We start from the raw sequence: 22055 nt of genomic DNA, 5'->3' as shown, positions 1-22055 counted from the left end.
CCCCAATGTCCCCATGTCCCCACTGTGTCCCCATCCCCATGGTGTCCCATGCTCCCCAATGTCCCCATGTCCCCATGGTGTCCCCATCCCCATGGTGTCCCCACAGTGTCCCATGCCCCTGGCATCTCCATGTCCCCATGTCCCCATCCCCTGCTCCCCAATGTCCCCATGTCCCCACTGTGTCCCCATCCCCATACTGTCCCATGCTCCCCAATGTCCCCATGTCCCCACTGTGTCCCCATCCCCACGGTGTCCCCACGCTCCCGTCCCTGTGCCCCACAGTGTCCCCTTGTCCCTATGTCCCCGCGGTGTCCCCGTGGTGTCCCACGCTCCCCAACGTCCCCATGTCCCCATGATGTCCCCATCTCCATGGTGTCCCCATGACCCCGCGGTGCCCCATGACCCCGCGGTGTCCCTGTGGTGTCCCATGGTCCCCAATGTCCCCATGTCACCATCCCTATGGTGTCCCTATCCCCATGGTGTCCCATGCACCCCAATGTCCCCATGTCCCCACGGTGTCCCCATCCCCACGGTGTCCCCACAGTGTCCCATGCCCCTCTGGCATCCCCATGACCCCATGTCCCCATGGTGTCCCCATCCCCATGGTGTCCCATGCTCCCCAACGTCCCCACGGTGTCCCCACGCTCCTGGCATCCCCATGACCCCATGTCCCCATAGTGTCCCCATCCCCATGGTGTCCCTACAGTGTCCCATGCCCCTGGCATCCCCATGTCCCCATGGTGTCCCCATCCCCATGCTGTCCCATGCTCCCCAATGTCCCCACGGTGTCCCCACGCTCCTGCCATCCCCATGGTCCCATGTCCCCACGGTGTCCCTGGCTCCCCACATCCCTGTGCCTGTGTCCCCGCGTCCCCACGCCCCAACGTCCCTGCAGGGTCCCCATGTCCCCGCACCCGTGTCCCCATGGGGTCCCCGCGTCCCTGCGCCCACGTCCCCGTGTCCCCGTGCTCTGGTGTCCCTGTGACGTCCCCATGGGGTCCCCGCGTCCCCGTGCTGTCCCCGCGGTGTCCCTGTGGTGTCCCTGTGTCCCCACGGTGTCCCGCGGTGTCCCCATGTCCCCGTGCTGTCCCTGCGGTGTCCTCATGTCCCCATGTCCCCGCGCTGTCCCCACGGTGTCCCGTGGTGTCCCCGTGTCCCCGTGTTGTCCCCGCGGTGTCCCCATGGGGTCCCCATGTCCCTGCGGTGTCCCCGCGTCCCCATGTCCCCGTGTCCCCGTGTCCCTGCGGTGTCCCTGCGGGGTCCCCATGTCCCCGCGGTGTCCCCATGTCCCTGTGTCCCCATGTCCCCGCCCTGTCCCTGCGCTGTCCCCGCGGTGTCCCTGTCCCCGTGTCCCCACGTCCCCGCACTGTCCCCGCACTGTCCCCGCGCTGTCCCGCGTTGTCCCCGCGGTGTCCCCGTGGGGTCCCCATGTCCCCGCGGTGTCCCCATGTCCCTGTGTCCCCGTGTCCCCATGGTGTCCCCGCGGTGTCCCCGTGGGGTCCCCATGCCCCTGTGGGGTCACCACATCCCCGCGTCCCCATGTCCCCGCGCTGTCCCCGTGGTGTCCCTGCGGTGTCCCTGTGTCCCTGTGTCCCCGCGGTGTCCCACGGTGTCCCCATGTCCCTGTGTCCCCATGTCCCCACGCTGTCCCCATGTCCCTGTGTCTCCGCGGTGTCCCCATGTCCCCGTGTCCCCGCGTTGTCCCCATGTCCCCACGGTGTCCCCATGTCCCCACGGTGTCCCCATGTCCTCACGCTGTCCCCGTGCTGTCCCCATGTCCCCATGTCCCCATGGTGTCCCCATGTCCCTGTGTCTCCGCGGTGTCCCCATGTCCCCGTGTCCCCGCGTTGTCCCCATGTCCCCACGCTGTCCCCATGTCCCCGTGTCCCCTCGCAGACCGGGCTGCGCAAGTTCCTGGACTACGTTCAACACGGCGCGGCCGACAAGGTGGCGCGGCTGCTGGAGCTGTCCCCATGTCCCCGTGGTGTCCCCATGTCCCCACGCTGTCCCCATGTCCCCGTGTCCCCGCGCTGTCCCCATGTCCCCACGGTGTCCCCATGTCCCCACGCTGTCCCCATGTCCCTGTGTCTCCGCGGTGTCCCCATGTCCCCGTGTCCCCGCGTTGTCCCCATGTCCCCACGGTGTCCCCATGTCCCCACGCTGTCCCCACGTCCCCATGTCCCCGCGCTGTCCCCATGGTGTCCCCATGTCCCCGTGTCCCCGCGCTGTCCCCATGTCCCCACGCTGTCCCCATGTCCCTGTGTCTCCGCGGTGTCCCCATGTCCCCGTGTCCCCGCGTTGTCCCCATGTCCCCACGCTGTCCCCGTGTCCCCTCGCAGACCGGGCTGCGCAAGTTCCTGGACTACGTTCAACACGGCGCGGCCGACAAGGTGGCGCGGCTGCTGGAGCGCGGCCTGGACCCCAACTACCACGACTGCGACTCGGGCGGTGAGCGCTGCCACCCCGGGGCCACCACCGACACCTGGGGACATCCCTGTGACCCTTGGGGACATCCCTGTGACCCTTGGGGACGTCCTCATGGCCCTTGGGGACGTCCTCATGGCCCCTGGGGGACGTCCCAATCACCCTTGGGGACATCCCAGTGACCCGTGGGGACGTCCTGCCGACCCGCAGGGACGTCCTCATGACCCTTGGGGACATCCCAGTGTGCCCTGGGGACATCCCAATGACCCTTGGGGACGTCTCCTCATCCCTTGGGGACGTCCTGCCGACCCTTGGGGACATCCCAATGACCCTTGGGGACATCCACATGTGCCCTGGGGACGTCCTGCCAACCCTTGGGGACATCCCATTGACCCACAGGGACGTCCTGATGGCCCGCGGGGACGTCCTGATGGCCTTTGGGGATGTCCCGATGGCCCTTGGGGACGTCCCATTGACCCTTGGGGACATCCCCGCACACCTGGGGATGTCCTGATGGCCCTTGGGGACATCCCAATGACCCTTGGGGACGTCCCCGCATGCCTTGGGGACGTCCTGATGGCCCTTGGGGACGTCCCATTGACCCGCGGGGACGTCCCAGTGACCCTTGGGGACATCCCATTGACCCACAGGGACGTCCTCATGGCCCACGGGGACGTCCCGATGGCCCTTGGGGATGTCCTGATGGCCCTTGGGGACGTCCTCATGGCCCTTGGGGACATCCCTGTGACCCTTGGGGACATCCCAATGACCCGGAGGGACGTCCTCATGGCCCGCGGGGACATCCCAGTGACCCTTGGGGACATCCTGATGGCTGTTGGGGACGTCCCATTGACCCTTGGGGTCCTCCCCTCAACCCTTGGGGACGTTCTCATGGCCCTTGGGGACGTCCCATTGACCCGCAGGGACGTCCTCATGGCCTTTGGGGACATCCTCATGGCCCTTGGGGACGTCCCATTGACCCTTGGGGACATCCCCGCACACCTGGGGATGTCCTGATGGCCCTTGGGGACATCCCTGTGACCCTTGGGGACATCCCAATGACCCGCAGGGACGTCCTCATGGCCCGTGGGGACATCCCAGTGACCCTTGGGGACATCCTGATGGCCGTTGGGGACGTTCCATTGACCCTTGGGGTCCTCCCCTCAACCCTTGGGGACGTTCTCATGGCCCGCAGGGACGTCCCATTGACCCGCAGGGACGTCCTCATGGCCTTTGGGGACATCCTCATGGCCCTTGGGGACGTCCCATTGACCCTTGGGGACATCCCCGCACACCTGGGGATGTCCTGATGGCCCTTGGGGACATCCTTGTGACCCTTGGGGACATCCCAATGACCTGCAGGGACGTCCTCATGGCCCGCGGGGACGTCCCGATGGCCCTTGGGGATGTCCTGATGGCCCTTGGGGACGTCCTCATGGCCCTTGGGGACATCCTGATGACCCTTGGGGGATGTCCCAATGACCCTTGGGGACATCCCAATGACCCTTGGGGACGTCCTCATGGCCCTTGGGGACGTCCTGATGGCACCTGGGGACATCCCTTTGTGCCCTGGGGATGTCCTGATGGCCCTTGGGGACGTCCTGCTGACCCTTGGGGACGTCCTGATGGTCCTTGGGGACGTCCTGATGGCCCCTGGGGACATCCTGCCAACCCTTGGGGACACCCTGCCTACCCTTGGGGACACCCTGCTGACCCTTGGGGACACGCATGCCCAGAGGTCTTTGTGGTCCCCGATGTCCCCGTGTACCCCGACGTCCCCTAGTGCCCTGACGTCCCCATGTGCCCCAATGTCCCCTCACACCCCAATGTCCCCACGTGCCCTGTTGTCCCCACGCACCCCAATGTCCCCTCGTGCCCCAATGTCCCCACACACCCCAATGTCCCCACATGCCCCGATGTCCCCATGTGCCCTGATTTCCCCGCGTGCCCCAATGTCCCCTTTGGCCCCGATGTCCCCAAGTGCCCTGATGTCCCCACGTGCCCTGATGTCCCCTCATGCCCCAATGTCCCCTCGTGCCCTGACGTCCCCGCACACCCTGATGTCCCCACATGCCCCAATGTCCCCGTGCGCCCCGATGTCCCCTCACGCCCCGATGTCCCCATGCGCCGCGATGTCCCCTCTCGCCCCAATGTCCCCTTTGTCCCCGATGTCCCCAAGTGTCCCAATGTCCCCTCACGCCCCAATGTCCCTGTGCTCCCTGATGTCCCCATGTGCCCTGATGTCCCCTCTCGCCCTGAGGTCCCCACGTGCCCCAATGTCCCCATGTGCCCTGATGTCCCCATGCGCCCTGATGTCCCCTTTGGCCCCAATGTCCCCAAGCGCCCCGATGTCCCCACACGCCCCGATGTCCCCACACGCCCCGATGTCCCCATGCGCCGCGATGTCCCCATGCGCCCTGATGTCCCCATGCGCCCTGATGTCCCCTTTGGCCCCGATGTCCCCAAGCGCCCTGACGTCCCCACATGCCCCGATGTCCCCTCTCGCCCCAATGTCCCCTTTGGCCCCGATGTCCCCAAGTGTCCCAATGTCCCCTCACGCCGCGATGTCCCCGCGCGCAGAGACGCCGCTGACGCTGGCGGCGCAGCGGGACGGCCCCGGCGAGGTGGAGATCATCCGGCTGCTGTGCCTGGGGGGAGCCCACCTGGACTTCAGGGCGCGGGACGGGGCGACGGCGCTGCACCGCGCGGTGTGCACGAGACGATACGGGGCACTGTTGGTGAGTGTGCAAGAGTGTGCAAGGGTGTGTGTGAGTGTGCAAGAGTGCGTTAGAGCGTCCATGAATGTGCACGGGGCGACGGCGCTGCACCGCGCGGTGTGCACGAGGAGATACGGGGCACTGTTGGTGAGTATGGGTGTGCAAGGGTGTGCAAGAGTGTGTGTGAGTGTGTGTGAGTGTGCAAGAGTGTGCAAGGGTGTCCATGAATGTGCACGGGGCGACGGCGCTGCACCGCGCGGTGTGCACGAGGAGATACGGGGCGCTGTTGGTGAGTGTGCAAGGGTGTGCAAGAGTGTGCAAGAGTGTGTGTGAGTGTGCATGAGTGTGTGTGAGTGTGCACGGGGCCACGGCGCTGCACCGCGCGGTGTGCACGAGGAGATACGGGGCGCTGTTGGTGAGTGTGCAAGGGTGTGCAAGAGTGTGTGTGAGTGTGCAAGAGTGTGTGTGAGTGTGTGTGAGTGTGCACGGGGCGACGGCGCTGCACCGCGCGGTGTGCACGAGACGATACGGGGCACTGCTGGTGAGTGTGCAAGGGTGTGCAAGAGTGTGCAAGAGTGTGCAAGAGTGTGTGCATGAATGTGCATGGGTGTGCAAGAGTGTGCACGGGGCGACGGCGCTGCACCGCGCGGTGTGCACGAGACGATACGGGGCACTGTTGGTGAATATGGGCGTGCAAGAGTGTGCATGAGTGTGCAAGGGTGTGCAAGAGTGTGCAAGAGTGTGTGTGAGTGTGCCCAGGGCGACGGCGCTGCACCGCGCGGTGTGCACGAGGAGATACGGGGCACTGCTGGTGAGTGTGCAAGGGTGTGCAAGGGTGTGCAAGAGTGTGCAAGGGTGTGCACGGGGCGACGGTGCTGCACCGCGCGGTGTGCACGAGGAGATACGGGGCAGTGTTGGTGAGTGTGCAAGGGTGTGCAAGAGTGTGCAAGAGTGCGTAAGAGTGTGCAAGAGTGTGCAAGAGTGTGCATGAGTGTGTGTGAGTGTGCATGAGTGTGCACGGGGCCACGACGCTGCACCGCGCGGTGTGCACGAGGAGATACGGGGCACTGTTGGTGAGTATGGGTGTGCAAGAGTGTGCAAGAGTGTGTGTGAGTGTGCAAGAGTGTGTGTGAGTGTGCAAGAGTGTGCATGGGGCGACGGCGCTGCACCGCGCGGTGTGCACGAGGAGATACGGGGCACTGCTGGTGAGTGTGCAAGGGTGTGCAAGAGTGTGCAAGGGTGTGCAAGAGTGTGCAAGAGTGTGCACGGGGCGACGGCGCTGCACCGCGCGGTGTGCACGAGACGATACGGGGCACTGCTGGTGAGTGTGCAAGGGTGTGCAAGAGTGTGCAAGAGTGTGCAAGAGTGTGCACGGGGCGACGGCGCTGCACCGCGCGGTGTGCACGAGGAGATACGGGGCACTGCTGGTGAGTGTGCAAGAGTGTGCAAGAGTGTGCAAGGGTGTGCATGAGTGTGTGTGAGTGTGCAAGAGTGCGTTAGAGTGTCCATGAATGTGCACGGGGCGACGGCGCTGCACCGCGCGGTGTGCACGAGGAGATACGGGGCACTGATGGTGAGTGTGCAAGGGTGTGCAAGAGTGTGCAAGGGTGTGCATGAGTGTGTGTGAGTGTGCAAGAGTGCGTTAGAGTGTCCATGAATGTGCACGGGGCGACGGCGCTGCACCGCGCGGTGTGCACGAGACGATACGGGGCACTGCTGGTGAGTGTGCAAGGGTGTGCAAGAGTGTGCAAGGGTGTGTGTGAGTGTGCAAGAGTGTGCAAGAGTGTGCAAGGGTGTCCATGAATGTGCACGGGGCGACGGCGCTGCACCGCGCGGTGTGCACGAGGAGATACGGGGCGCTGTTGGTGAGTGTGCAAGGGTGTGCAAGGGTGTGCAAGAGTGTGCGTGAGTGTGCATGGGTGTGAACAGGGCACGGGGCGATGGCGCTGCACCGCGCGGCGTGCACGAGGAGCTCCGCATGCACCATTGCAATGTATGCCCTTGCATTTACTCGCATGCACATGGCAGCGCATGCACCATTGCAACGCCTGCACCATCGCAACACATGCAGCATTGCACTGCATGCACCACCACAACACATGCACCATTACAACACATGCACCATTGCAACGCATGCACCCGCATGCACATTGCAGTGCATGCACCATTTTAACACGTGCACCATTGCATGGCATGCACCATTGCACTGCACGCGCTCACATGCACCATTGCAACGCATGCACCCGCATGCACCTGCATGCACCATTGCAGCACTTGCACCGCATGCACCAATGCACCGAATGCACCTGCATGCAACATTTCAACGCATGCACCCGCATGGACCATTGCAACGCATGCACCACCACACCGCATGCACCCGCATGCACATTGCAGTGCTCGCACCGTTTTAACACATGCACCCTGCAACGCATGCACCCTGCAACGCATGCACCATTGCAATGCATGCACCATTGCAACGCATGCACCCGCTTGCACCTTGCAACGCATGCACCATTGCAGCGCATGCACCATTGCACCGCATGCCCTTGCATGCACTTGCATGCACCATTGCAACGCATGCACCTTGCAGCGCATGCACCCGCACGCACCATTGAAACGCATGCACCGCATGCACTCACATGCACATGCACGCACCATTGCACCGCATGCACCAGCATGCACCATTGCAGCGCATGCACCATTGCAGCGCATGCCCTTGCATGCACTCGCATGCACCATTGCAACGCATGCACCTTGCAGCGCATGCACCCGCACGCACCATTGCACAGCATGCACCATTGCACCACATGCACCATTGCAATGCATGCACCATTGCACCGCATGCACCATTGCACCGCATGCACTCACATGCACATGCACGCACCATTGCACCGCATGCACCATTGCACCGCATGCACCCGCATGCACCATTGCACCGCATGCACCATTGCACCGCATGCACATTGCACCCCCTCCCCGCGCCGCGGCTGCATTCCGGGGTGCAGAGGGGGGGTCCCTCACCCCTCCCCGCCCCCCCCAGGCGCTGCTGGACCTGGGGGGCTCCCCCAATTACAAGGACCGCCGGGGCCTGACCCCCCTGTACCACACGGCCATGGTGGGGGGCGACCCGCGGTGCTGCGAGCTGCTGCTCTACAACCGCGCGCACGTGGGCACCGTGGACGAGAACGGCTGGCAGGAGATCCACCAGGTGGGCACGAGTGGGGGGGCCCACGGGGGGGGGGCGGGGGGGGCGTGGGAGGCACCCACGGGGGGGCGGGGGGCGCCCACGAGTGTGCACAGGGCACCCGTTTGCACCCACGAGCATGCACAGGGCACCCACGGGGGGCGGGAGGCACCCACGAGTGTGCACGGGGCACCCATCTGCACCCATGAGCATGCACAGGGCACCCATGGGTGGGCATGGGGCACCCACGAGTGTGCACAGGGTGCCCGCTTGCAGCAGGGGGCACCCACGGGTGTGCAAAGGGCACCCACGGAGGGGCAGGGGGCACCCACGGGGGGCGCCGGGGGCACCCACGGGGGGCAGGAGGCACCCACGAGTGTGCACAGGGCACCCGTTTGCACCCACGAGCATGCATGGGGCACCCACGGGTGGGCGTAGGGCACCCATGAGTGTGCACGGGGCACCCATCTGCACCCACGAGCATGCACAGGGCACCCACGGGTGGGCACGGGGCACCCACGAGTGTGCACAGGGCACCCACTTGTACTGGGGGGCACCCATGAGTGTGCACAGGGCACCCGTTTGCACCCACGAGCATGCACAGGGCACCCACGGGTGTGCAAAGGGCACCCATGAGTGTGCACGGGGTGGGCACAGGGTACCCATGAGCATGCACAGGACACCCACGGGTGGGCGCGGGGCACCCACGGGTGGCGGGAGGCACCCACGAGTGTGCACAGGGCACCCGTTTGCACCCACGAGCATGCACGGGGCACCCACGGGTGGGCGCAGGGCGCCCGCTTGCAGCGGGGGGCACCCACGGGTGTGCAAAGGGCACCCACGGGGGGGCGGGGGGCACCCACGGGGGGCGTGGAGGGCACCCATGGGGGGGTGGGAGGCACCCACGAGTGTGCACAGGGCACCTGTTTGCACCCACGAGCATGCACAGGGCACCCACGGGTGTGCACAGGGCACCCACGGGTGTGCAAAGGGCACCCACGGGGGGCGGGAGGCACCCACGAGTGTGCACAGGGCACCCGCTTGCACCCACGAGCATGCACAGGGCACCCACGGGTGGGCGCAGGGCACCCACGGGTGTGCAAAGGGCACCCACGGGGGGGCGGGGGGCACCCACGGGGGGCAGGAGGCACCCATGAGTGTGCACAGGGCACCCGTTTGCACCCACGAGCATGCACAGGGCACCCACGGGTGTGCACAGGGCACCCACGGGTGTGCAAAGGGCACCCACGGGTGGGCGCAGGGCACCCACGGGTGTGCACAGGGCACCCGCTTGCAGCGGGGGGCACCCACGGGTGTGCAAAGGGCACCCACGGGTGGGCGCGGAGCACGCGTGAGTGTGCACAGGGCACCCGTTTGCACCCATGAGCATGCACAGGGCACCCACGGGTGGGCGCGGGGCACCCACGGGTGTGCAAAGGGCACCCACGGAGGGGCGGGGGGCACCCACGGGGGGAGCCGGGGGCACCCACGGGGGGCGGGAGGCACCCACGAGTGTGCACAGGGCACCCGTTTGCACCCACGAGCATGCACGGGGCACCCACGGGTGGGCGCAGGGCACCCACGAGTGTGCACAGGGCGCCCACTTGTACTGGGGGGCACCCACGGGTGTGCAAAGGGCACCCACGGGTGGGCGCGGGGCACCCATGAGTGTGCACAGGGCAACCGCTTGCACCCATGAGCATGCACAGGGCACCCACGGGTGTGCAAAGGGCACCCACGGGTGTGCACAGGGCACCCACGGGTGTGCACAGGGCACCCACGGGTGGGCGCGGGGCACCCACTTGCACTGCGGGGCACCCACGAGCATGCACAGGGCACCCACGGGTGGGCACGGGGCACCCATGAGTGTGCACGGGGCACCCATCTGCACCCATGAGCATGCACGGGGAACCTGCTTGCAGTGGGGGGCACCCACGGGTGTACGCAGGGCACCCACGGGTGAGCGCGGGGCACCCACGGGGGGCACCCACGAGTGGGCACGGGGCGCCCATCTGCACCCATGAGCATGCATGGGGCACCCGCTTGCACCGGGGGGCACCCACGGGTGTGCACAGGGCACCCACTTGCACCCGCGGGTGGGCGCGGGGCACCCACGAGTGTGCACGGGGCACTCGTTTGCACCCACGAGCATGCACAGGGCACCCACGGGTGGGCGTGGGGCACCCATGAGCATGCACAGGGCACCCACTTGCAGCAGGGGGCCACCCACGGGTGTGCACAGGGCACCCACTTGCACTGGGGGGCACCCACGGGTGGGCACGGGGCACCCACTTGCACCCACGGGTGGGCGTGGGGCACCCACGGGTGGGCGCGGGGCACCCACGGGTGTGCACAGGGCACCCAGCTGCACCCACGGGTGGGCGTGGGGCACCCACGGGTGTGCACAGGGCACCCACTTGCGCTGGGGGGCACCCACGGGTGGGCACGGGGGCCTCAGCAGCACCCGTGGGGGTGGGACATGGCGACCTGGTGGTGGTGGTGACAATGTCCCCATGGGTGGTGGCAGTGAAGGGTGATCCCGTGGGTGGCAGTGTCCCCACACCGGTGACAGTGTCCCCACGGGTTGGTGACACTGCATGGTGACCCGTGGGTGGCAGTGTCCCCACGTCGGTGACAGTGTCAGTGTCCCCATGGGTGGTGGCAGTGCATGGTGACCTGTGGGTGGCAGTGTCCCCATGTCGGTGACAACGTCCCCATGGGTGGTGACACTGCATGGTGACCCGTGGGTGGCAGTGTCCCCACACCGGTGACAGTGTCAGTGTCCCCATGGGTGGTGACAGTGCAAGGTGACCCGTGGGTGGCAGTGTCACCATGTCGGTGACAATGTCCCCACACGGTAGTGACAGTGCAGGGTGACCCGTGGGTGGCAGTGTCCACATGTCGGTGGCAGTGTCCACATGTCGGTGACAGTGTCAGTGTCCCCATGGGATGGTGACAGTACAGGGTGACCCCGCGGGTGGCAGTGTCCCCACCTCGGTGACAATGTCCCCACGGGTTGGTGACAATGCATGGTGACCTGTGGGTAGTGGTGTCCCCACGTCGGTGACAATGTCCCCATACGGTGGTGGCAGTGCATGGTGACCCGTGGGTGGCAGTGTCCCCACACTAGTGACAGTGTCAGTGTCCCCACGGGGTGGTGGCAGTGCAGGGTGACCCGTGGGTGGCAGTGTCACTACGTCGGTGACAACGTCCCCATGGGGTGGTGACAGTGCAGGGTGACCCGTGGGTGGCAGTGTCCCCACACCGGTGACAGTGTCAGTGTCCCCACGGGGTGGTGACAGTGCAAGGTGACCCATGGGTGGCGGTGTCACTACGTCGGTGACAATGTCCCCACGGGTTGGTGACAATGCATGGTGACCCGTGGGTAGTGGTGTCCCCACGTCGGTGACAATGTCCCCATGGGGTGGTGACAGTGCAGGGTGACTCGTGAGTGGCAGTGTCACCGTTGGTGACAATGTCCCCACAGGGTGGTGACAGTGCAAGGTGACCCGTGGGTGGCAGTGTCCCCATACTGGTGACAGTGTCAGTGTCCCCATGGGTGGTGGCAGTGCAAGGTGACCTGTGGGTGGCAGTGTCACCACGTCGGTGACAATGTCCCCACGGGTTGGTGACAATGCATGGTGACCCGTGGGTGGCAGTGTCCCCACACCGGTGACAGTGTCCCCATGGGGTGGTGACAGTGCAAGGTGACCCATGGGTGGCAGTGTCACCACGTCGGTGACAATGTCCCCATGGGGTGGTGACAATGCATGGTGACCCCGTGGGTGGCAGTGTCACCACGTTGGTGACAATGTCCCCATGGGTGGTGGCAGTGCATGGTGACCTGTGGGTGGCAGTGTCCCCACACCGGTGACAGTGTCAGTGTCCCCACGGGGTGGTGGCAGTGCATGGTGACCTGTGGGTGGCAGTGTCACCACGTCGGTGTCAATGTCCCCATGGGTGGTGACAGTGCATGGTGACCTGTGGGTGGCAGTGTCACCACGTTGGTGACAGTGTCCCCATGGGGTGGTGACAGTACAGGGTGACCTGGCGGTGTCCCCACGGGGTGGTGGCAGTGCATGGTGACCAATGGGTGGCAGTGTCACCATGTCGGTGACAATGTCCCCACGGGGTGGTGGCAGTGCATGGTGACCCATGGGTGGCGGTGTCACCGTCGGTGACAATGTCCCCGCGGTGCCAGGCCTGCCAGCACGGCCACTCGCAACACCTGGAGCATCTGCTGTTCTACGGGGCACAACCGGCGGCGCAGAACGCGTCGGGAAACACCGCGCTGCACATCTGCGCATTGTACAACAAGGTGACATGGGGACAACAAGGTGACATGGGGACATGGGGACAACAAGGTGACATGGGGACATGGGGAGCGTCGGGAAACACCGCGCTGCACATCTGCGCATTGTACAACAAGGTGACATTGTACAACAAGGTGACATGGGGACATGGGGACAGCAGGGGGACATGGGGACATGGGGAGCGTCAGGAAACACCGCGCTGCACATCTGCGCATTGTACAACAAGGTGACATTGTACAACAAGGTGACATGGGGACATGGGGACAACAGGGTGACATGGGGACATGGGGACAGCAGGGGGACATGGGGACATGGGGACATGGGGACAGCAGGGGGACATGGGGACATGGGGAGCGTCGGGAAACACCGCGCTGCACATCTGCGCGTTGTACAACAAGGTGACATGGGGACAACAGGGGGACATGGGGACATGGGGACAACAAGGTGACATGGGGACATGGGGACAGCAGGGGGACATGGGGACATGGGGACATGGGGACAGCAGGGGGACATGGGGACATGGGGAGCGTCGGGAAACACCGCGCTGCACATCTGCGCGTTGTACAACAAGGTGACATGGGGACAACAGGGGGACATGGGGACATGGGGACAACAGGGGGACATGGGGACAACAGGGTGACATGGGGACATGGGGACAGCAGGGGGACATGGGGACATGGGGACAACAGGGGGACATGGGGACATGGGGGACAACAGGGGGACATGGGGACATGGGGGACATGGGGACATGGGGAGCGTCGGGAAACACCGCGCTGCACATCTGCGCATTGTACAACAAGGTGACATGGGGACATGGGGACAACAAGGTGACATAGGGACAACAAGGTGACATGGGGACATGGGGACAACAGGGGGACATGGGGACATGGGGGACATGGGGACACATGGGGGACATGGGGACACGGCCCTGCACATCTGCGCGCTGTACAACAAGGTGACATGGGGACAACAGGGTGACATGGGGACATGGGGACAACAGGGGGACATGGGGACAACAAGGTGACATGGGGACATGGGGGGACATGGGAGGATATGGAGGCAAATGGGGATACATGGGAACATAGGGGGACATGGAGGGACATGGGAGGACAATGGGGGACATGGGGGGACAATAGGGGACATGGAGGGACAATGGGGGACATGGAGGGACATGGGGGGACACGGGGGGCTGTGGGGACACGTTTGGGGACACGTTTGGTGACAGCGCTGTCCCCAGGAGAGCTGCGCCCGGATCCTGCTCTACCGCGGGGCCAACAAGGAGGTGAAGAACAACAGCGGGCAGACGCCCTTCCAGGTGTGGCCCTGTCCCCAGGTGTCCCCAAGGGTCCCCAAGTGTCCCCGAGGGTCCCCACGATGTCCCCAAGGGTCCCCAAGGTGTCCCCAAGTGCCCCCACAGTGTCCCCGAGGGTCCCCAAAGGTCCCCAGAGTCCCCAAAGGTCCCCAAGTGTCCCCAAGGTCCCCAGGTGTCCCCGAGGGTCCCCGAGTGTCCCCAAATGTCCCCAAGGGTCTCCAAGGGTCCCCAAATGTCCCCAGGTGTCCCCAAAGGTCCCCAAGTGTCCCCAAGGGTGCCCGAGGGTCTCCAAATGTCCCCAGGTGTTCCCAGGTGTCCCCAGGTGCCCCCAAAGGTCCCCAAGTGTCCCCAAGGGTCTCCAAGTGTCCCCAAGGGTCCCCGAGTATCCCCAGGTGTCCCCAAGGGTCCCCAAGTGTCCCCAAAGGTCTCCAAGTGTCCCCAAGTGTCCTCAGGTGTCCCCAAGGGTCCCCGAGGGTCCCCACGGTGTCCCCAAGGGTCCCCACGTGTCCCCAGGTGTCCCCAAGGGTCCCCAAGGGTCCCCAGGTGTCCCCAAAGGTCCCCTAGTGTCCCCAAGGGTCCCCGAGTGTCCCCAAGTGTCCCCAAGGGTCCCCAGGTGTCCCCAGGTGTCCCCAAGGGTCTCCGAGTGTCCCCAGGTATCTCCAAGGGTCCCCAAATGTCCCCAGCTGTCCCCAAGGGTTCCCAAGGGTCCCCACGGTGTCCCCAAGGGTCCCCAAGTGTCCCCAAGGGTCCCCAAAGGTGCCACCAGGGGACTTGCTGATGGGGACAGTTTGGGTGGCTTGGGAAGCTTTGGGGGTGGCAGCTGGGGACACCGGGGCCATGGGGACACGTGGAGGGATGGGGACACGTGGCCCACCGTGTCCCTATGTCCCCATGTCCCCCCATGTTCCCCATGTCCCCCATGTCCCCATGTCCCCCCATGTCCCCATGTCCCTGTGTCCCCATGTCCCTGTGTCCCCATGTCCCCCGTGTTCCTATGTCCCCATGTCCCCTGTGTCCCCATGTCCCTCCATGTCCCTCCATGTCCCCGTGTCCCCCCATGTCCCCCATGTCCCCCCATGTCCCCCCGTGTCCCCATGTCCCCCGTGTCCCCATGTCCCCATGTCCCCTGTGTCCCCATGTCCCTCCATGTCCCCCATGTCCCCCCGTGTCCCCATGTCCCCCATGTCCCTCTATGTCCCCCATGTCCCCTGTGTCCTCATGTCCCCCCGTGTCCCCATGTCCCCCATGTCCCCCCATGTCCCCCCATGTCCCCATGTCCCTGTGTCCCCATGTCCCCATGTCCCCCATGTCCCCATGTCCCCCATATCCCCCATGTCCCTCCATGTCCCTGTGTCCCCATGTCCCCCATGTCCCCCCATGTCCCTCCATGTCCCCATGTCCCCATGTCCCCCCATGTCCCCATGTTCCCCCATGTCCCCCCGTGTCCCCATATCCCCATGTCCCCATGTCCCCGTGTCCCCATGTCCCCCCATGTCCCCCCATGTCCCCATGTCCCCTGTGTCCCTGTGTCCCCATGTCCCCATGTCCCCTGTGTCCCCAGGTCGCCGTCATTGCGGGGAACTTTGAACTGGGGGAGCTCATCAAGAACCACCGGGACTCGGACGTGGGTGAGTCGGGGACGGGGGACACGGGGGGACATGGGGGGACATTGGGGACATTGGGGACATGGGGACATGGGGACACATGGGGGGACACGGGGGACATGGGGGGATATGGGGACATGGGGGGACATGGGGACATTGGGGACATGGGGACACGGGGGACATGGGGGGACACGGGGACATGGGGGGATATGGGGACATTGGGGACATGGGGACACGGGGGACATGGGGGGACATTGGGGACATGGGGGGACATGGGGACATTGGGGACATGGGGACATGGGGGACATGGGGGGACATGGGGACATTGGGGACATGGGGACATGGGGGACATGGGGGACCACCCTGCAGAGCCCTCAGCCCCATAGGTTCCCCTTGATGATCCCCCAGCCCCATGGCTGCCCCATAGGTGCCCCTGGCTGCTCCGATTTCCCCTCCAGCCCCATAGGTGCCCCATAGCTGCCCCACAGGTGCACTATAGGTGCCCCATAGGTGCCCCTGGCTGCTCCAATTGCCCTTCCAGCCCCATAGCTGCCCCACAGCTGCCCCAGGGTGCTCCAATTGCCCCTCCAGCCCCATAGGTGCCCCCAGATGCTCTGATTGCCCCTCCAGTCCCATAGCTGCCCCACAGCCGCCCCACAGCCACCCCATAGCTGCCCCATAGGTGCCCCACAGCTGCCCCACACCTGCCCCATAGCCGCCCCATAGCCGCCCCATAGCTACCCCATAGGTGCCCCATAGCCACCCCATAGCCTGCCCCACAGCCGCCCCATAGCTGCCCCATAGGTGCCCTATAGCTGCCCCGCAGCCGCCCCATAGCTGCCCCACAGCTGCCCCATAGTCGCCCCACACCTGCCCCATAGCCACCCCACAGCCACCCCATAGCCGCCCCATAGCCACCCCATAGCCGCCCCATAGCTGCCCCACAGCTGCCCCATAGTCGCCCCACACCTGCCCCATAGCCACCCCACAGCCACCCCATAGCCGCCCCATAGCTACCCCATAGGTGCCCCACAGCTGCCCCATAGCCGCCCCATAGCCGCCCCACACCTGCCCCATAGCCGCCCCATAGCCGCCCCATAGCTGACGGCCCCCCAGTGCCGTTCCAGGAGAGCCCCCAGTTCTGCGGGCGGCGCCGCGAGGGGCCGCGGGGGCTGCCGCTGCCGCGGGGGCTGCTCCGGGCCCACAGCGACGCGGGGCCGCCCGGCCCCATAGCCGGCCCCACGGCGCCGCCCCGGGGGCCGCCCCCCGGCGCCCTGCGCAGCGCCAGCAGCCCCCGCGGCGCCCGCGCCCGCTCCCCGTCCCGGCCCCGGCACCCGGAGGACGCCCGGAGCCGCCAGCCCCGCGGGCGCCCCAGGTACCGGGAACGCTGGGAAAAAACCCCCCGGGATGGCTGGGATCCCCTTTGGAATCCTTGGGATCCCCCTGAAATCGTTGGGATCCCCTCTGGAATCCCTGGGACCCCCCGGGATGGCTGGGATCCCCTCTGGAATCCTTGGGATCCCCCTGAAATCCTTGGGATCCCCTCTGGAGTCCTTGGGATCGCCCCGGAATCCCAGGGTCCCCTCTGGAATCCTTGGGATCCCCTCTGGAATCCTTGGGATCGCCCCGGAATCCCTGGGTCCCCTCTGGAATCCTTGGGATCCCCCCCCCCAAATCCTTGGGACCCCCCTGGAATCCCTGGGACCCCCTGGGATCGCTGGGATCCCCTCTGGAATCCTTGGGACCCCCCCCCCCCCGGATCCTTGGGATCCCCCTGAAATCCTTGGGATAGCCCTGGAATCCTTGGGATCGCCCCGGAATCCTTGGGACCCCTCTGGAATCCTTGGGATCGCCCTGGAATCCTTGGGAACCCCCCGGGATCGCTGGGACCCCTCTGGAATCCTTGGGATCCCCCTGGAATCCTTGGGAACCCCCCGGGATCCCTGGGACCCCCCGGGATCGCTGGGATCCCCTCTGGAATCCTTGGGATCCCCTCTGGAATCCTTGGGATCGCCCTGGAATCCTTGGGATCGCCCCGGAATCCCTGGGTCCCCTCTGGAATCCTTGGGATCCCCTCTGGAATCCTTGGGATCGCCCTGGAATCCTTGGGATCGCCCCGGAATCCCTGGGTCCCCTCTGGAATCCTTGGGATCGCCCTGGAATCCTTGGGACCCTCCTGGAATCCCTGGGTCCCCTCTGGAATCCTTGGGACCCTCCTGGAATCCCTGGGAGCCCCCGGAATCTCTGGGATCCCCCTGGAATCCTTGGGACCCCCCCCCCCCGGATCCTTGGGATCCCCCTGGAATCCTTGGGACCTCCTCTGGAATCCTTGGGACCCCCCCCCAAATCCTTGGGACCCCCCTGGAATCCCTGGGACCCCCCGGAATCCTTGGGACCCCCTCTGGAATCCTTGGGATCCCCCTGAAATCCTTGGGACCCCCCCGGAATGCCTGGGACCCCTCCCGGACGCCTGGGCCCCTCCAGAATCCCTGGGACCCCCCCAGACACCGGGGCCCCCTCCGGAATCCCTGGGACCCCCTGGAATCCTTGGGATCACCCCGGAATCCTTGGGACCCCCCCGGAATCCCTGTGTCCCCTCTGGAATCCCTGGGACCCCCCCCCGGATCCTTGGGATCCCCCTGGAATCCTTGGGAACCCCCTGGGATTGCTGGGACCCCTCTGGAATCCTTGGGATCCCCCCCGGAATTCCTGGGTCCCCTCCGGAATCCCTGGGACCCCCCCCCGGATCCTTGGGATCCCCTCTGGAATTCCTGGGACCCCCCTGGAATCCCTGGGACCCCTCTGGAATCCTTGGGACCCCCCCCCAGACACTGGGGCCCCCTCCGGAATCCCTGGGACCCCCCTGGAATCCTTGGGATCCCCTCTGGAATCCTTGGGATCGCCCCGGAATCCCTGGGACCCCTCTGGAATCCCTGGGACCCCCCCCAGCCCCCGGATCCTTGGGATCCCCCTGGAATCCCTGGGACGCCCCCAGAATCCCTGGGATCCCCCAGAATCTCCGGGACCCTCCCGGAATCCCTGGGACCCCCCCCCAGAATCCCTGGGACACCCCCAGGATCCCTGGACCCCCTCCGGAATCCCTGGGACCCCCCCCCCCCCCCAGAATCCCTGGACCCCTCGGACGCCGGGGCCCCCTCCGGGATCCCTTGGAACCCCCTGGAATCCTTGCGACCCCCCCTGGAATCCCTGGGACACCCCCGGACGCCTGGGCCCCGCTCCGGAATCCCTGGGACCCCCTGGACACCTGAGTCCCCTCCGGGTTCCCTGGGACCCCCTCCATATTCCCTGGATCCCCCTCTGGAATCCCTGGGTCTCTCCCGGATTCCTGGGCCCCCCTCCCGGACGCCTGGGCCCCCTCCAGAATCCCTGGGACCCCCTGGACACCTGAGTCCCCTCCGGGTTCCCTGGGACCCCCTCCATATTCCCTGGATCCCCCTCTGGAATCCCTGGGTCCCTCCCCGGATTCCTGGGCCCCCCTGGGCTCCCTGGGACCCCCCCGGACGCCTGGGCCCCCCTCCCGGACGCCTGGGCCCCGCTCCGGAATCCCTGGGTCTCTCCCGAATTCCTGGGCCCCCCTCCGGAATCCCTGGGACCCCCTGGACACCTGGGCCCCCTCTCGGACGCCTGGGCCCCCCTCCGGGTGGGAACGGCCACCCCGGACGCCTGGGCCCCCTCCAGAATCCCTGGGACCCCCTGGACACCTGAGTCCCCTCCGGGTTCCCTGGGACCCCCTCCATATTCCCTGGATCCCCCTCTGGAATCCCTGGGTCTCTCCCCGGATTCCTGGGCCCCCCTGGGCTCCCTGGGACCCCCCGGACGCCTGGGCCCCGCTCCAGAATCCCTGGGTCTCTCCCGAATTCCTGGGCCCCCCTCCGGAATCCCTGGGACCCCCTGGACACCTGGGCCCCCTCTCGGACGCCTGGGCCCCCCTCCGGGCGGGAACGGCCACCCCGGACGCCTGGGCCCCCTCCGGAATCCCTGGGCCCCCCTCCGGAATCCCTGGATCCCCCCCGGACGCCTGGGCCCCCCTCCGGGTTCCCTGGGACCCCCTCCATATTCCCTGGATCCCCCTCTGGAATCCCTGGGTCTCTCCCGGATCCCTGGGACCCCCCGGACGCCTGGGCCCCCCTCCAGAATCCTTGGGCCCCCTCCGGAATCCCTGGATCCCTCCCGGACGCCTGGGCCCCCTCCGGAATCCCTGGGCCCCCCTCCGGAATCCCTGGATCCCTCCCGGACGCCTGGGCCCCCCTCCGGAATCCTTGGGTCCCCCTGGACACCTGGGCCCCCCTCCGGGTGGGAACGGCCACCCCGGACGCCTGGGCCCCCTCCGGAATCCCTGGGACCCCTCCAGAATCCCTGGATCCCCCCCGGACACCCGGGCCCCGCTCCGGCCGCCCCGTATCCGTCCCCTTCCCGTCGTCCCTCCCAGCTCCAGCGGCTTCCCGCGGGACGCGGCTCCCGGCGGCACCCTGGGCAGCCGGGGGGTCAAGCGGAAGCTCTACTCGGCCGTGCCCGGTCGCACCTTCCTGGCCGTGAAGCCCTACCAGGCGCAGGGCGACGGGGAGCTCACGCTCAGCAAGGGCGAGAAGATCAAGGGTGGGCGGCCCGGACGCCGGGGCCCGCGTCGGACATGGGCCGGGGGGGCCCCTGGGTGCCTGGGATTTGGTGTCCGAGGTTCTTGGGATCGTTGGGTTGGGTGTCTTGGGTAGGTGGGATGATGGTAGTGGCCGATGGGGCACTTGGATTCATGGATCTGATTGATTTGGGGTGTTCAAGATTTTTGGGATCATTGGGTTGGGTGTCTTGGGTAGTTGGGTCCATGGATTGGAGGGATTTGGGATGTCCAAGATTCTTGGGATCGTTGGATTGGGTGTGCTGGGTGGTTGGGTCCATGGTTGGGAGGCTGTTGGGTGTCCAAGGTTCTTGGGATCATTGGGTTGGGTGTCTTGGGTAGTTGGGTCCATTGATCAGAGGGATTTGGGGTGTCCAAGATTCTTGGGATCGTTGGATTGGGTGTGCTGGGTGGTTGGGTCCATGGTTGGGAGGCTGTTGGGTGTTCAAGGTTCTTGGGATCATTGGGTTGGGTGTCTTGGGTAGTTGGGTCCATTGATCAGAGGGATTTGGGGTGTCCAAGATTCTTGGGATCCTTGGGTTGGGATCATTGGGTTCATTGGGATCATCGGGTTGGGGGTCTTGGGTAGTTGGGTCCATGGTTGGGAGGCTGTTGGGTTTCCAAGATTCTTGGGATCATTGGGTTGAGTGTCTTGGGTAGTTGGGTCCATTGATCAGAGGGATTTGGGGTGTCCAAGATTCTTGGGATCCTTGGGTTGGGATCATTGGGTTCATTGGGATCATCGGGTTGGGGGTCTTGGGTAGTTGGGTCCATGGTTGGGAGGCTGTTGGGTGCCCAAGGTTCTTTGGATCGTTGGGTTGGGTGTCTTGGGTAGGTGGGATGATGATGTTGGGTGATGGGGGCACTTGGGTCCATGGATTGGAGGGATTTGGGGTGTCCAAGATTCTTGGGGTCATCAGGTTGGGTGTCCTGGGCACTTGGGTCCATGGTTGGGAGGCTGTTGGGTGCCCGAGGTTCTTGGGATCATTGGGTTGGGATCATTGGGATCGTTGGGATCATTGGGTTGGGGGTCTTGGGTAGGTGGGATGATGGTGGTGGGTGATGGTTCTTGGGATCATCGGGTTGGGTGTCTTGGGTAGCTGGGTCCATTGATCAGAGGGATTTGGGGTATCCAAGATTCTTGGGATCATTGGGTTGGCATCATTGGGATCATTGGGATCATTGGGTTGGGTGTCCTGGGTAGTTGGGTCCATGGATCGGAGGGATTTGGGGTGTCCAAGATTCTTGGGAACATCAGGTTGGGTGTCTTGGGTAGTTGGGTCCATGGATTGGAGGGATTTGGGGTGTTCAAGATTCTTGGGAAGATCAAGGGTGGGCGGCCCGGACGCCGGGGCCCGCGCCGTGGGGACCCCCGGGTGCCTGGGATTGGGTGCCCGAGGTCCTGGGATCATTGGATTGGGGGTCTTGGGTAACTGGGATGATGATGTTGGGTGATGGGACACTTGGGTCCATGGTTGGGAAGCTGTTGGGTGGGATCATTGGGTTGGGTGTCCTGGGTAGTTGGGTCCATGGATTGGAGGCTTTTGGGGTGTCCAAGATTCTTGGGATCATTGGGTTGGGATCATTGGGATCATTGGGATCATTGGGATCATTGAGTTGGGTGTCTTGGGTAGTTGGGTCCATGGTTGGGAGGGATTTGGGGTGTCCAAGGTTCTTGGGATCATTGGGTTGGGATCATTGGGATCATTGGGATCATTGGATTGGTGGTCTTGGGTAGTTGGGTCCATGGTTGGGAGGCTGTTGGGTTTCCAAGATTCTTGGGATCATTGGGTTGGGTGTCTTGGGTAGTTGGGTCCATGGACTGGAGGGATTTGGGGTGTCCAAGATTCTTGGGATCATTGGATTGG

General features: G+C 65.4%; 1 protein-coding gene across 1 annotated transcript in view; it reads left to right on the top strand.

The window, feature by feature from the left end:
• The window catches only part of LOC148592526 (SH3 and multiple ankyrin repeat domains protein 1-like), a gene marked incomplete at its 3' end in the record, with an annotated part of 54124 nt that overhangs the window by 4471 nt on the left and 27598 nt on the right, over nt 1–22055 (top strand). The window contains exons 4-11 of the mRNA XM_088534569.1: nt 2340–2448; nt 5005–5162; nt 8182–8349; nt 12527–12643; nt 13876–13953; nt 15512–15578; nt 16671–16929; nt 20005–20171. Of these exons, the coding sequence (XP_088390695.1) occupies nt 2340–2448; nt 5005–5162; nt 8182–8349; nt 12527–12643; nt 13876–13953; nt 15512–15578; nt 16671–16929; nt 20005–20171 (1123 nt within the window). The remainder of the gene's footprint in view (nt 1–2339; nt 2449–5004; nt 5163–8181; nt 8350–12526; nt 12644–13875; nt 13954–15511; nt 15579–16670; nt 16930–20004; nt 20172–22055) is intronic.

Source organism: Tinamus guttatus, unplaced genomic scaffold (genome assembly GCF_059628265.1).
Source record: "Tinamus guttatus ecotype Peru unplaced genomic scaffold, ASM5962826v1 Tinamus_guttatus_pri_ptg000568l, whole genome shotgun sequence".
Lineage (NCBI taxonomy): Eukaryota > Metazoa > Chordata > Aves > Tinamiformes > Tinamidae > Tinamus > Tinamus guttatus.
Note: the sequence above shows the minus strand (reverse complement) of the source record. Positions and strands in the feature narration are given on the sequence as shown.